The 16,418-nt window shown below is 36.6% G+C and overlaps 1 protein-coding gene across 3 annotated transcripts in view; it reads right to left on the reverse strand.

Moving 5' to 3' along the window:
• LOC126377523 (anoctamin-8-like) overlaps positions 1 to 11,001 on the reverse strand; it is a 43,482-nt gene extending 32,481 nt beyond the window's left edge. For all 3 annotated transcript variants that reach the window (XM_050025306.1, XM_050025305.1, XM_050025304.1), the window contains exons 1-2: positions 10,611 to 11,001; positions 9,696 to 9,824 (exon numbers count right to left, since the gene is read on the reverse strand). In XM_050025306.1, coding sequence (XP_049881263.1) covers positions 9,696 to 9,824; positions 10,611 to 10,731 — 250 coding nt within the window. In that variant the 5' untranslated portion in view covers positions 10,732 to 11,001. The remainder of the gene's footprint in view (positions 1 to 9,695; positions 9,825 to 10,610) is intronic.
• Positions 11,002 to 16,418: the final 5,417 nt, after the last annotated feature.

Here is a 16,418-nt window from a genome sequence, read left to right on the forward strand (position 1 = left end):
CTCAGCCGGGGCGGGTCGCTAATACAATACAGGGTGTTAGTGACATCGTAACGAAAAAAAAAATGGAACGCCTATTTTATTGTACTAAAAACGATGGTGGGTGTTTTTCTTGTCGCAAATGTTTAATTAAGATTTTCAATTTTTACTGTGCCGCAATGTAAGTCGAACAACGCGCCACACAGACGCTAAACTTACGCGCGGCTACGTTACGCGTGTGAGATACGATGTTGATATCTAGGTAGGAGTTTTCATTCTCTTGTATTTAGATGCTTAGTAGTGGTTCAACGTTTAAAAATGTTGTTTGTTGAAGTAGAACACCTACTGCCACGATTTTTCACGCACGGTACCTACCTACCAGTTATTAAAACGTTCCTAACTTATTAACAATAAAAACCCTACTCTTGCCTTACCTTAATTGTTATTCCTTCGGATGAAGTACCTAGGTAGGTACCCTAGAACATGTCACGTCACGTAGGTATGCAACATCGCGTTTCCTCCGCGGTAGGTAGGTATCACACGCACTCACAAACACAACACCTTGCTCTTTAATAAACATCAACAATCTTCCATACTTTTGCGCAGTAAATGGTCTATGATCTATCATCATAGTCGACACTACTCATTTACAGAATGAAACAAACACTCACAAACACGAAAAAAATATCCTCGAAAAACATCACGCGATTCGGGTCAAGCTTAGTATTCGACTGAGCGGAAGCGCGCGGCGGCGTTAGCGCAAAGCATCAAAGGCGCCGACTAAGGGCGCCGACGACGCACCGGCCGCGGCCGCGTCGAGCCGACGACTAGAGAGAGAGAGAGAAGTATGTTTATGGTGCAAGTGACAGAGAAAGAAATAGTATCTGTTCGTATGCCTACTTTATTGGCGAGCGTTGCCCTTGACCCGTGCGCCGGCTATTCACCTGCGCATAGCTGAAGTTGTAGATACGTTATTATTATTATTGATGACATTGATAAAATTTAATAATTAGTAATTTTTATTTGTTTATTTTAAATGTGCGTTCTATGCAGCTTAAAACACAATATGGGACTGAAAAAAATCTATTATTTTTATGAATTTGGCGACAGGAAACTTCACTTGATACCTATCAACTCAAAGAAATACCTAGTATCTGTTCGTAATGCCTACTTTATTGCCCTTGATCCGTGAGGCTATTCACGTCCGAGTATCCATCAAGACAGATCAAACAAGCCCTAACTCGGAGGTCTTGCGTCCCAGGATCCTTTAATTATGTCTTAGAACCTTCTTGGCCTATGTGGTCCAGTGGTTGAGCGATGGGATGCGGAGGGTCCGGGTTCGTATTCCGGTGGGGACATATCACAAAAATCTGTTTATAAGGCCTTTGGTTGGGACGTTACAGGCTGATCACCTGATTGTCCGAAAGTAAAATGATCCGTGCTTCGGAAGGTACGTTAAGTCGTTGCTCCCGTCTACTAGGTACTTATGTAAGCACGTAGCCGTTACATGAATATTGTACACAGAACAGGATAGGTTTAATTAGTTCTTTACTGATGATTTAACAATGAGATTTAAAACTACGAATAACTTAGTACTTAGTACCTCGGTACGGTACCAACATGTAACAAGAAAAATAAGATCACTCCACTCGGACAATTTTTTCCTTTGAACATGCCGACATTGCCTACGCGGCGGAGTTGCCGAACTATCGATAGGTAGATTATCAATTGTTGAACTTGAAAATTGTCTAAACTATCGAAAGTAGTGATAGTACATTTAGATCGATACTAGCGATAGTACCGATAGGTCTTGCTTTGTAACAATAATGGGTATTGATCTAAAAGATTTATTTATTTTCGATTTTTGTGTAGCGAGGTTTTGCGTAGGTACTTACATACTAAGTTGGTGGATGGTTGACATAGTAGGTAACTAATTACCTAATCTGTGGGGGTTGTGTTAGTTGGTTGTTAGTTATTCTAATGACAACAAAGAATACAATTATTTACTGTTTCAACTGTTTTAGGTAGATAATGGCCCTGATTCCTATGAGTAAATGAATGAATAACCCGGTCGAATCAAAAAGGTATCTCGCTGGTAACTTAATTCTGTCGGTTGTTTTAGATTTCTGCTTAAAATTGACGTGTATTCCATAAATTTTATGCCTGTTGATTATCCGTCCATTTAAGAATAAGAATAAAATAAATTTATAATTTACGATAGACAGAGAAAGAAATAGGATCGGTTCGTAGTGCCTACTTTGTAGGCCGCGCCGCGCGCCGCCGCCGCGCCGCCGCCGCGCCGCCGGCGTGCGGCGCGGGGCGCGCGGAGCGGGGTGTGCGGAGCGGGGCGCGCGGCGCGGTGCGTGTGGCCGTTGACCCGTTCGAGCAGCTGTTGTCTCCATTACATCGAAAATTTTCGATAATTTGTCATTATTGTTTTTTTTATTGAAATTTGGGTTCTATGCAGCTAAAAGCACAATATGGAATTGAAAATAATTAAAAACAAAACTCAAAATTTCATGAATTTTGCGACGGAAAATTCCACTAGATATTAACTCAGAATCATGGTCTGAATCATCCCTTTCAGTATTCGTTACGATGTCACTAACACCCGGTATAGCATATACGAAATGTACCGTGCCGGTTGAAACTTTGCATCGATACATTTGGGAACCAAATAGCTGACTAGCCAGCCTTACTGCCAAAATCGCATGCCAGATAACAATAAAGAATACAGAGTTGCTTATGAGTATCGTTTTCTGTCACCAACAAACTACGATCAGTTGAATAGACATGCCTAATATCTTTTGAATTGTTACGGACAAGTCTATTTATAGAACTCTGTACTTGAAACTTGGACAAGGAGAAAGTACGCTTGATTTTTAAAATACAAAGTTCGAAATCAACATCGTTCAGGTAAGCGCCAACGGCCTCCGTGGCCCAGTGGTTGAGCGTTGTGCTGGCGATCCGGAGGTCCTGGGTTCGAATCCCGGTGGGGCAAATCACAAAAATCTCTTTGTGATCCCAAGTTTGGTTAGAACATTGCAGGCTGATCACCTTATTCTCCGAAAGTAAGATGATCCGTGCTTCGGAAGGCACGTTAAGCCGTTGGTCCCGGTTACTACTTACTGTAATGTAAGTAAGTAGTCGTTACATGTGCCATGTCAGGGGTATTGGCAGCTCAATAATAATCCTGACACCAGGGTAGATGAGGTTGGTAATCCACCTCTCAACCCACACGATAAGAAGCTCTTTGTTAAAAAGTTATTAACAAAACCTCGTAATAGATGAGGTATGTTTCCAAATAGGTAATAATTTGTGCTTACATTTAGCTAGAACTACGTTCTAGACTACTACGGTCGCAAGATTCCAAATAGGTACCTACATAACGTAAGTTGACCTATTTACACAGGCACTGTCTTTACGAAGCCAACCTTTTGCCAAGAAATAGAACCTACTTTTTGCCTTTTAGTTTATTAAGAATGACTCGAGTAAAATCATTTGGTCTGATTTTTATGATTAGTAGGTACTTACTCATAAAAAATTACCAATAATAATTTTACATTCTACTCGAGTTATTTCTTAAATAGTACAGTCATGAGAAATATCATGTACCAACTTTAGAACTACGTCGCGTTAGCAGATTTAATATTTAGTGAGACTTACAGTTCAATTTGTCCAAAAAGTTAATGTGACATGGTACTAATGCTCGTGACCGTACCTATTAGTGTTTGTTCATTGACATAACTATAAATCGGAAATTCGGTAGCAATGTATAGCTAAATTTGAATTAGTCCATAATGAATTGATATTACCATTCACTGCCTTACTTGACTTTTTGAAAACAGTACAGTATAGTGTGGGCTGTTTTAATGCAGTAGATAGCACAGTGTCGTATAATTTATTGTGCAAATTATTTTTGAGCAAATTATGTGCACATAGCTTTTTCTGCAGTGATTTTATTCGTTATCAAAACGATACAGTAGGTAGTGCAAGTGCGGCACTGTTCCCCAAACGATGGAACATCTGACATCGTGTCCTGCGTGCCCGAACACCTGTACGCAGGAGGATCTGATGAGCGCTGCAGATAGCGCTATACTGGTTGCCAAGTTTTGGGCCGATACAATTTAGTTTGCCATCGCCACGATAAGAAGAAGAAGTAGGTAGGTTAGGTATTTACTTATCAGATCAAAGGACAGATCATTGTCGATAAAAAAAAGAACGACCCATCTATCTAGCTGTTCCAATGTTTTGCATAACACTAATTCAATCTTGCTTAAATGTGTTATAGCTGCTATACCTATAGTTTAGAACATAGTTTTTTCGAAGGAAAACATCGTGCGGAAATTCTTATACCTACCCGTTTATTTATTCAAACTTGTGATGTGAACCTAATTAGTGCAATAAAAGGTACATACATACATACATAAACTCACGCCCGTAATCCCTAATGGGGTGGGCAGAGCCACAAGTAATCAAAGACAACTTGCAGCCACTGTTGATACGAAGTCCAAAGATGGATATGATGAACCTTATGGTGATAAAAAAAAGGTATGGTATGGTGGTATGGTGGTAGGTGTGGTGCTTTTATGGTAATAAAAGGTATTTCTCATCAAATTCGAAAACAAATGTTTCGCATGACGTCACCTCACCATATTTACGATAGGCAATTGTTACATCATAGTACTGTGCTTCATTGCATTCCTCGTTAGTCATATGACTTTAAATATGTTTGACAAGTTACAAACATTATTAGGTAAATCTTTCTACTGAGAAACAGTAAATAAAACAGATGTTTAGTTGGAGGATTTTGGAAGAAGGTCGTCTGTGATATGAGCACCCATTCGTAAGGGTGTTTCCCGTTCGTCCGATTATCGACCGGTCAATCGGCCTAATCAGATCTCTTTTTCCTTTTTAAGCGACGCGTGTCAGATTAGGATGGCGAACGAGAGATAAAGAGTCAATCCGGGTCGATTTATCGGTCGAACGGGAAACACCCTTACGTATTAGTATTAGGGAATGTATTCCCTATTCGAGATCGTAAATTCGAAATCCCGCGGGATTGGAAATATCATTCCCGCGAAATCCCGAAATTTTCGTGATCTCGTCTAGTTCATAAAAAATGTAAAGTAAGGATGGCTGAAAACGATGAAAACTACTTGTTTGTGATAGTGAGGTTAATTACAACAAAATATTTTTTGAGAGAAAACAAAATCCTTTATTCTTCAATATTATTAACTAAATAATTCAGTTTTCTTTGAAAATCAGCATAATCAAAACAAAAAATATAACTCAAGGAGATTCGCCCGATCCCGTCAATTTCGAATCTCGTCATAATTATGCTTCGGGATTGATCCCGAAAAAATAGACGAGATCTTGCGAAATCGGGATTGCATTCCCTAATTAGCATCTACGCGTGGGAGTGCTACACAGTATCCACCTTTTGGGCAAAGAAACAGGGCAAAACTTAGGCTCAGGCACGTAAATAACCAATAAAAGTAAGGGTAAGGTACACACTCTCTCAAGTAATTGATGTATTACTTATCTATAATTGGTGTACTACTAATTGAAATTATACAGTTACTTGAGACTGCATAATGAAACATACAATACATAATTAAGATCACACATTTCAGATTACGCAGAGACCACGGACTTCCACGGATTCTGGTTTAGTACGATCTACTCTGAACCGGCGTTTGTATATGAAACGATTGATGAATGTAGAGGAAGCAAGAGAAGTGTGTCAGGATCGAAGCAAATGGAATTCTATAGCCTCTGCTTGCCCTAGTGCGAAATAGAGTTTATGTCTGGCGCATCACTTTCGCTTTTTCCAGTCTCATCAAAGTCTTCATGCATCCTCGCCGGTTTAGAGTATTTTTGAAAACTTACATCGTACATTTAACATAAGCTCACGACTATACAGCCCAATGGGGAAGTCTTAAGGTACATCCATCAAAAGATGCGATCTACACGAGCTCATTCCACCATCCCCCTTTTATCTTCCGACTTCCAGACGTACGGCCGGGCTCCATCCCTATTTGGTGGATATCCCAACTATTCGCACAAAGCGCTTCGCATCCTTCATTATGCGCACTGCTAAGGAGTGGAATTCTCTGCCGTCTTCTGTATTTCCGAATGCGTATAACCCGGGTACTTTCAAGGCCAGAGTGAACAGGCACCTTCTGGGCGAGGTCTATCTTAGGCCTCGTCAATGCCTTCGGGCAAGTCTGGGGCCAAGAGCAAACCCATCAAAGGTAAAAAAAAGATGTACTAAGTAGGTATCCACACCTGACCGAGCTTTCTTTTAGACCAACATGATGAGTGGTGACCCACCACACATCAACACAGACACGTCACATTGAACATTTCATTTATATATGAAATTGACTACCATCCACCCCTTATAGAGGGTACATATAAAAGCAGACAACGCCAAAGGGTTAATGACCTATATCGACCTGCTTCAGAGTACTAACATTCTTCGTCATTCGTTATTACGAAGGATGTTACTCCTTGCCAACTTTATATACACTAATGTTATAAAGTAACTCTGTCTGTCTGTTACCTTTTCACGCATAAACCGCTGAACCGATTTAGTTGAAAGGAGATCATCGGCTCTCCATACTTTGGCCGGCCCAAATTCGAAAGTGCCGGCCAGAGAAAAAAAATGTGTCGAACCTTTCGAGTACATTGCTGTGAACATTTTTTACTATGACACCAAACGTGTATGACCATTAGTTTGGCTTTAATTGGATTTTAAAAATCTCGATTTTTCATACATTTTGTAAAAAAAAATATTATGTCCGTTGGGAATAAAAGGGATACAAACGTATTACAAAGGACCGTTAGAACATTTATTAGTATGGCGCCAAACTTCTATGACCATTATTTTGACGTTTATTGGATTTTCCGTTTTGGTTAATATGTTAAAATGCCGGCCATCGAATTAAATACGTCAAATCTGTCTAATAGTTGCTTCTCAATATTTTTTAATATGACACCAAATATCTATGACCATTATTTTGACTTTTATTGGAATTTACGTTTTAGTTCAAATGTGAAAACTGCCGACCACCAAAAATACCATGTTGAGAGTATCGAGTAGATGCCTGTTAACATTTTTTTCTATAGCGCCAAACGTGTATGACCATTAGTTTGCCTTTTATTGTATTTTAAAAATCTTGATTTCTTTTTTGTTTTGTTTAAAACTAAAGTACTTTAGGCAAAACTTGCGGTACGGCGGATTACAAAGGACCTTTAGAACATTTAATAATCTGGCGCAAACATTTTTGACCATTATTTTGACTTTTATTCGTCTCTCTTTCCGTTTTGGTTCAAATGGGAAAATGTCAGCCAGCGAAACAAAATAAGTCAAATCTTTTGGTAAACGACTTGAAACGTATTTTTTTACTATATTACCAAATATCGACTTTGGCTTTTATTAGACTTTTTAAAAAAATCTTTTTTTTATATACATTTTAACAATGACAATAAGCAGAGCTTTCCCTATGACTAGTTATTAGTCAAATAAATACTTTGTGTTTTTGTTTTGTGTGTTGTTAGGTGAACTTCTATATTAATACTATCTGATTTTAGATATGACGTTGGCTGTAGTTTTTGCATTCGACTCAACGTTACGGCCTAAGTTTAGGTCGAATTATGGTATTGATTCATCTTGACCGTAGATGGTTACCACCCTCCAAAGATAAGCTTGCCATCTAGTGACGAAACTCGTATTTTGGCATGACGTCTGAAGTAGCTGTTAGGGAAGACAGGAGTCGGGCAGTTGTACTTTGCATGTATGCCGATCACAATGTACCTCACTTTTCTTAAAAAAAAAATAAGCTCACCATCAGGTGAGATAGTGGTCAAACGAAAACCTATTTTTGATTAATAAAAATGTGTCCAAAGACGACCACGATATTACGCCTTTACCTGCATTATCGTCAGATAAAACTTTTTTCGCCAAAGTGTAGGTATCTATTATCTATGAAAACTCCAGATTTTTGAGAAATCTAATTGAGTTCAAAATAGTGGTCATAGACGTTTAATGTCATAGTAATAAACATTCTGACGATCTTTTAAATAACGCGCCTGTCATATTTTATTTTATAACAAAATAAATCAAGAATCGAGATTTTAAAAATCCAACAACAGCCAAACTAGTGGTCATACACGTTTATCGTCATAGTGAATAATGTTTACAGGTATCTTCTCGATAGTTTTGACATGTGTTTTTGCTGACCGGAACTTTTCACTTAGAAACTAAAACGTAAAGTCCAATAAAAGCCAAAATAATGGTCATAGACGTTTGGTGCCATAATAATAAATGGTCAAAGGGATAAGTTTTAGCAGGATATACCAATATTGTTTCTTGGCCGGCACTTCACATTTTCACCAAAATGTATGAAAAATACAAGTTTATTTTTTAATTCGAATAAAAACAGAAATATTGACGCTACGGCTTTGGCGCCATAGTAATAAATGCTCAGATGGATAAGTTCTAAGGATATAAACCATTATTGTTACTTGGCCGGCACTTTACATTTTCACCAAAAATGTATGAAAAATACAGTTCTTTTAATTCGAATAAAACCGAAGATATTGACCCTACAGCTTTGGTGCCATAGTAATAAATATTCAGACGGATAAGGTCTAACGGAATATAGCAAAATTATTTTTTGGCCGGCACTTTGACTTCTGGGCCGAAATCCGATGATCTCCTTTGGCAAAGAGATAGTTCGAAACCTAGGGGAGAATATAGGGTAGCTTTTATGGCGAAAGTGACCCGATAAGAAGTTGAAAAGGGGATGGAAAGACGTGTCGAGCGCGATAACCAATGTCCACGCGGACCAAATCGCGGGTGGAAAGTTATAGATAAATGTAAGCAAGCACAATCCGTCTGACAATGACGCGGGCTTTTTAGGTCATAAATATATAGGTCTTTGTACCTTTTTACCCAAATAGTTATTGTATTGGAAAAAAAAAACCGTTTTGTTGCAGAGTTTTTTGCGCCACTTCTCCTCAACCATAACGCGTTTGGAAATAGCGCTTGATTATAAGGATTGAACTAAATTCTATTTCTATTAGTCGAACTTTTAAAGTCATTTATTTACATTAATATGGCTCTAATTAACAGCAAACCATCTGATAAACACTTTGAACTTGATGGCAGATTGGAAATGAAGAAAAAAATAGTAGAATTTTCACATTCAATAGTGTTCTATTGGATGATACTACACTGATAATAAATAGTTTTTAATTTTTGATTTGATTGCGGATGTGTATTTCAATTTGATTTTATTTTGTACCAGTTTAGCGCCCGTAGTTTATTTTGTGTAAATGTCGTAAAAACGCGGTAGCTCCACTAAGTACGTCTCTAGATCTGTACAACATTTTATCCAAATCAGCCCAACGATTTAGGTGTGAAAAGGAAAACAGTTTAATCATGTCAGTGTGATATTTTTGTTACTTTTTTAGTTTGAGCTCAATAAAGTATTTGTATTATATTATAAGTATCACAACACAACACACTCTACTCTGAGTGCCATCCCACTCGCGTTAGACAGAGTACTGCGGGGTGGAAGGCAAGAGGGAAACCACTGCTCTATTTTCCCCTAAAAAGTAGCATGTAGAATGCTACACCGACAAGAGTGTGGCTCTTAAATTAACAATGATGATGATCACAACACACACATTTCAAACGTCAACCTTACCTTTAGGGAATATAAGCACAACATCCGTGTGTTGTGTGGGAGTGGAGTGAAGAAGTAGCCGTCGAGGGTGTAACAGCTGTGCTCCAAGCTGCCCCGCCATGGGCAGACGTCTTCGAAGTTCTCGTCCCGCTGATGGACATTCAAGATTTTGATATGTATAACACATAAGCTCACGACTATATCCCAATTGGGGTAATCAGAGGAACACTCAATGCAAGATGAACCAAGTACCCACATCTCACTGAGCTTGCTGTTAGCCATAACATGTTTGATTTTTTTTCTTTTTTTTTACATTTTTTTATCATAACACTTCCATGCTTTACCTTATTCAATATGGCTTGCTTAGAATGACAGCAGGACTGAAATGGGTATATGAAAAAATCTAGTAGAAAGGAAAAATCACAAAAACTCACAAAGAGAAAATTAGATGTATTTTCTAACTTAGCTGCCAGCATAAAATTGTACTGTATTAAGAGTAGGTACCTCTAAAAAGTATAATTTAAGCTGTGTCAGGGTAGGGGTAGTAACTATTTGTATTTTACATGTCAACACAATTAAACTTAAATTACTGGTTAAGATTCAAAGGGAAAAAAGTTCAAGATTCTTTTAATACTTAATACATGCAACTTAGATTGTATTAAAATACATTTAGCATTACATGCACTTTCTATGTTCTTATTTTAATTTATAAATTTAGGGCGTATTATTTATTCCGTACGGGACTAAAAGCTATTACTTACTACTGCAATACAAAATTAATTTATTTCTGCTATCATGTGTAAAACAACAAAAACAAATGGACTTTATTTTATGGAAGTTCGTTTTGAGAGCATTAAATAATATAACAATTTCAACATTTGGTTAAACTTTTCGTAGCTACGTTAAAAAAAATGTTTAAGTAATATGTAAACTTACCGCTATCGAGCTTATCTTTTGCGAATTCCGCAAAAGATCGGTGTTCTTGGGGCGTCGAATGAGAACTACTCTCATATTCTTCTTTTTCCGGGCTTCCGAAGCCCCCATCTTCACCCTCCATCGTGAAAACACTCACAGTTCACAAGAAAACAATAAACTGCACACAAAGAGTCCTTCAGTTTCTTACATCATCGACCACAATAGAGTAAACTAAACAAATGTTCTCGTATTTTATAAACATATGCAAATTACGACTTTAAATAAATATCAAACATAATATTACAAAACTTGCACCCAAACACAGCTGCATACACCGATAAACAACACAATACGTCGAGAAAATTTCCGCAATACGACCTGTCACATTTCAAAATTGATTTTTGGCCGCCATTTTTCCGACTAGTGTTGCCATTAAATCTATAACAAATACCTATAAAATATTTTCAACAAATGTACCAAAATTTTCATTATTTTTATTTGATCTCGTAAAACCGCTGGCAAAACAATTCTGCTTCTTGCATGCATTGTAAAACATGCTCAGACTTCGATAGCATGAAAGAGCTATTTGATTGAAGGACTTTTCAGGCTGCGTTCCACAAAAATAATATAGATGGCGCTGTAGAGATTTAATGTGATACCTATTTTCTCATTACTCAAACACATAATTATGAAAAAATACAATATAATGACAAAAGCATATATATAAATAATTGTTGCTTGATATTTGGACCACATTACGTCCTTCTCTTTATTTTGATCAGAATAAAAATAGGTGGAAGATGTGTTGTGCCTGTGTATAATAACGAGGGTCATCATTTATACCCAAAAACAAGGATAAAAAACGCTTATGTCTGTTATCCAGGAAATTAGAAGGTTAAACGATGGCAAATCTGTTACGTACGTAGCCTGAAAAGTCCCTCCTTGAAATAAAATAAAAGAAATGAACTAAACAAAACAAGTTATTGTGAACAAAAACTCAAAAAAAACCTACTTGAAACTTGAACTTCAAACAAAGAAATAAATGACATGGTGTATATTCGAAAGAATAAAAAACCGTATTAATGTTCGATCAGTTTATTTTCTTTTGAATGACGATTGACCCTACGAATACTTTGGAGGAAGAAATCGATATCCTTTCTCCAAGACGAATACCATGTATGGAATATTCGACTAATTATTTTTGGAACAATCGTTCATTACCTTTTATCTTGGATTTTGGTAAATTTAATATGGCTAGCAACACTAAACTGACAAATAAAGGTACACTGATTCTTGGCGGGAACTTCAACAAAGGCGCAACTTTTGAATTTTTTTTGAAAAATTTTATTAATTTCTTTGTTAAAAATTGTATAGAACTTCAGTGTATTATAGTGTAAATAGTGTTTCTGTCCTCCTATCATGGAGGGAAATGAGGATCAGGGGGATGGTCCCCCTAATCCTGCTAAAAAGAGGAAGGACTTGTCCCTGTCCTGTAGCGGCGTCGGCGGTGAGGATAGTGACTTATATAAACCTTACTTGAAACCGAACTATAAAAGACAATATCCAGAAAATAGTTTCATGACTGAATATAAAGTGTTTATTGAAAGTTTGGACAAAGAACGCTTAGGCAATAAAAGTCCAATATACTTGAACCATATTTTTGCAACAGAAGTGAAAGGTGTAATGGCAATTCGCAGGATTAATGCCAATAAAATTGCGGTGGTATTTAAGCAGCACAATACTGCAAATAATTTATTGAACAACAGTGCTTTTTTGGAAAAGTACAAGCTGAAGGCATATATTCCGGCAGCACAAATTGAGCGCGTTGGGGTGATTCGCTTTGTCCCAACAAATATCTCTACCAAGGAATTATACACTAAACTGTCCTCTGTGTACGACATTGTCGCAGTACGGCGCTTCACGAAGAAGGTGGGGCAGAACCGTGTCCCACTGCAGACCGTAAGCATAACGTTTCTGGCGAATTCGCTTCCTGATTGTGTACAATATGATTTATTTTCGTACCGTGTGTTCGATTACATCCCACCTCTGCAGCAGTGTTTCCGCTGCTTTAAATTTAATCATTCAGCCAAAGTTTGCAATGGCAAGCAAAAATGTAGTATCTGTTCCGGGGAACATATTTACAAGGAATGTGACAGGCCTGATGAGCTTTGTTGCTCGAACTGCGGCGGACCTCACCTGGCCGTGTCTAGGACGTGTCCGGTAAAGGTTAAGAAGATGCTTGAAAAGAAAAACAAAATTACTTATGCAAGTGTAGCAAACACGAAAACATATGAAACAGACTTCCCTCCTTTACCAGACAAGTCTAACACTAATAATACTATAAATAATAACAATGTAAATAAACCTACAAAAAAGTCCCCTGTAAATAAAACCAACCCTGTGAATATTGTAAATAAGGCTTTCCCCGAGGAATATATGGTGTCGTCAGCACCCTCCACGAATATTCGAACTCAAATCGTTGAGAATAAAGACGTGTTACAAGCTCTCGTAGCTACAATAGTTCAGTTAGGTAACAAGACTGATAACACGCCGATTACGGCAGTGTTAATACAAGAAATGCTACTAAAAAACTTACCTACTAATAATGGATAATAGCTTAGTATCACAGTCACAATTACGTATTGCGCAGTATAATATTCAAAGTGTTTTTAGCAAAAAAGAACTACTAATAAATTTTCTACATAATAAAAATATTGATATATGTTTGCTTAACGAAACTTGGCTTAAAGATCATCAGCACTTTAGTATACCAGGGTATAACTTTTATAATAAAAATTCTATTAATAGTCATAACGGTGTCGCTATATTAATAAAGCCATATTTAAAATATAATATCCTAAATACTAGATTTTATGAGGACATTCAAACTGTTGCATTGTCTGTCTCTTCAGTAATGGGTAACATTACTATTCTTTGTGTCTATTGTCCACCTACAAGTAGCCATATCAGGTTAAATAGATTGCGCAATATTATAAGGGATCTCCCGAAACCTATATTAGTTAGTGGCGATTTTAACGCACATCATATTGCATTTGGTTGTATATCCACCCAGGGCCGAGGTAGAGATTTATATGATGTAATAGATGATTGTGATTTATGTATTTTAAATGATGGAAATTATACCACTATTAACTATCCTACACGTAATCCATCAGCAATTGACGTTACTTTTGTAAGTTCAAATCTTGCACCCCTTTGTGATTGGTTGGTACATGACGATGCTATGGGAAGCTATCATTACCCTACTATAACTACTATTGCGCTATCTATAGACAGATATCAAATAAATCCCCCTGAGGAAAAATTTTTATATAATAGAACGGATTGGAAGAGATTCCAAGAGCTCTCAGAGTCACATTTTCGGGACATGACGATAGATGAAAGCAATCCTTTAGATTCGTATTTTGATTTTTGCGCACGTCTTGATTCACTGAAACTAATATTGATACCCCGTTTTGTAAGAACAGACAACTTTAGAAGTAGGATCCCCGCCCCTTGGTGGAACGACACATGTCGTAAAAGCGTTATTGCTTCATATGATGCTTTAAAAGTTTACAGGCAGGAACCCACTATAGAAAATTACATTAATTATAAACGATTAGATGCCTTGAAGAAACGAACTTTAAAGGAACAAAAAAGAAATGCATGGAATAATCTTTGTGAAAGCTTTAACAGAACCACTCCATTAAGCAGAATATGGAATCTTATTAAAAGATTTAGGGGTGTTAGGAAGTCTAACAATTCATGTCAGGATGAGTTTATTCAACCTTTTCTTTTAAAACTGTCTGATAATACTAATTTGATAAACTTTAATGCAGTTGGCACCTACTTTAATCTTAATAATGATAATCCAAAATCTAGATTTCTGTTAGATCGTTTTTCTTGGGAAGAATTCATATTTAGTCTACAATCTAGGAAAAATACTACTCCAGGTCTTGATAATTTTCCATATTTACTTATAAAAAATTTACATATTACTGTACAGAAATTATTTCTTAAAATTCTAAATAGTTTATGGCTTCAAAAATCTATTCCAAACTCATGGAAAACGCAATGTGTTGTTCCAGTATTAAAGGCTGGTAAACCTCCTGATCTTGCAACTTCATATCGACCTATTTCATTGTCGTCATGTCTGGGAAAGATATTTGAGAACATGATTAAAAATCGCCTTGACTGGTATGCAGAGTCGAATTGTGTCTTTCCATATTTTCAGTATGGATTTCGCAGAGGGCGTAGTTGTGCTGATAGTTTTATCTCACTTATCACGGACCTGAAAAAAGCCAAAAATGCTAATTTAAATACAATTTGTGTCTTTTTAGATGTGCAAGGAGCATTTGACTCTGTTGATCCTGGCATACTAGTCAAGATTTTGACTGAAAGTATTGAAATACCTGGACAAGTCTCTAAATGGATTTATGACTTTCTCAGTAACAGAACATTATATGTTAAATACAATAATGTCCTTCATGGTCCTAAAATGGCATCCAAAGGGACAATGCAGGGCGCTACACTCTCGCCCTTGTTGTACAACATGTACACATCGGAGATATGTAAATATGTAGATACTAGTAATGTAAATATTTTACAGTTTGCTGATGATTTAGTGGTGTATAGCTCTCATTCAAATTTATTAATTGCAATGCGTAATATTAATACGGCCTTGTGCCAATTGGACAATTACTATAGTAACAGATTACATTTAAAGATAAATGCTTCTAAAAGCAGTTTGATGATATTTGGTGATGACAGTCCTACTGTAGATATTAGGTACAGTGGGGATGTCATACAAAGAGTAAATCAGCACAAGTTTTTGGGTGTAGTTATTGACCAAAACCTTAAATTTGAGGACCATATTAAATATATTAGTAAGAATGCTTTAAAAGGTCTCAATGTTCTGAGATGCCTTGCAGGAGTATCTTGGGGTGCAGACCCTAATATATTGTCAATGTTGTATAAATCCATTGTACGAAGTCACTTTGATTATAGTACTTTAGCATATTTGAATAGTTCTTATGTACATAGACTAGATATTATACAGAACAAAGCTTTGAGAATTATATCTGGAGCTATATGTTCAACACCTATAAGAGCCATGGAGGTTGAAACCAAAATCATGCCTTTGGTTTTGAGAAGGATTGTGTTAGCTGAAAGATACTGTGTAAAATTGTTGTCATCTCAAAACAATTATGTAATTGAAAGAGTGGTTCCTCACCTGATACCAGTCTCGGGTCCATTGGCTGATGCAGTTGACATCTTGCAAAGTGTCTCTCCACATTTGTGTCGTATTTATCTGGAAATGCATAGAAAATGTTCTAATATCATTAAGCAGTCTAAATGGCCTTGTTACAATCACTCTTTTAACAGTATAATACATCCTATCACAGTTATCAAATCCACAGTATGTTGTAATAATGACCTGTTAGCATTTTTAGATGATAACCAACCATTTTATACTTTATACACTGATGGTAGTAAGGGTGATAATTATGTAAGATCAGCTGTTTATAATCCCCAAACTAAGTTTGCTCAAAGCTTTGTTCTTGATAACCAATGTTCTATATTTACAGCAGAGGCTTATGCAGTTTTAGAAGCTATAAAAATGATTCGACTTGTAACTATTAGTAAAAGATTTTTAATTTTAACTGACTCTTTGAGTCTTATTGAAAGTTTAAAAAAGATAAATATCTCCTTTAAAACTAATTATTTGCTGTATATAATTAAGCACTATATATATGAACTATATTTAAAAGGAATAGACATAGCTTTTATGTGGATTCCTTCACATAGAGGAATTTCTGGCAATGAAAT

Source organism: Pectinophora gossypiella, chromosome 23 (genome assembly GCF_024362695.1).
Source record: "Pectinophora gossypiella chromosome 23, ilPecGoss1.1, whole genome shotgun sequence".
NCBI classification, from domain to species: Eukaryota; Metazoa; Arthropoda; class Insecta; order Lepidoptera; family Gelechiidae; genus Pectinophora; species Pectinophora gossypiella.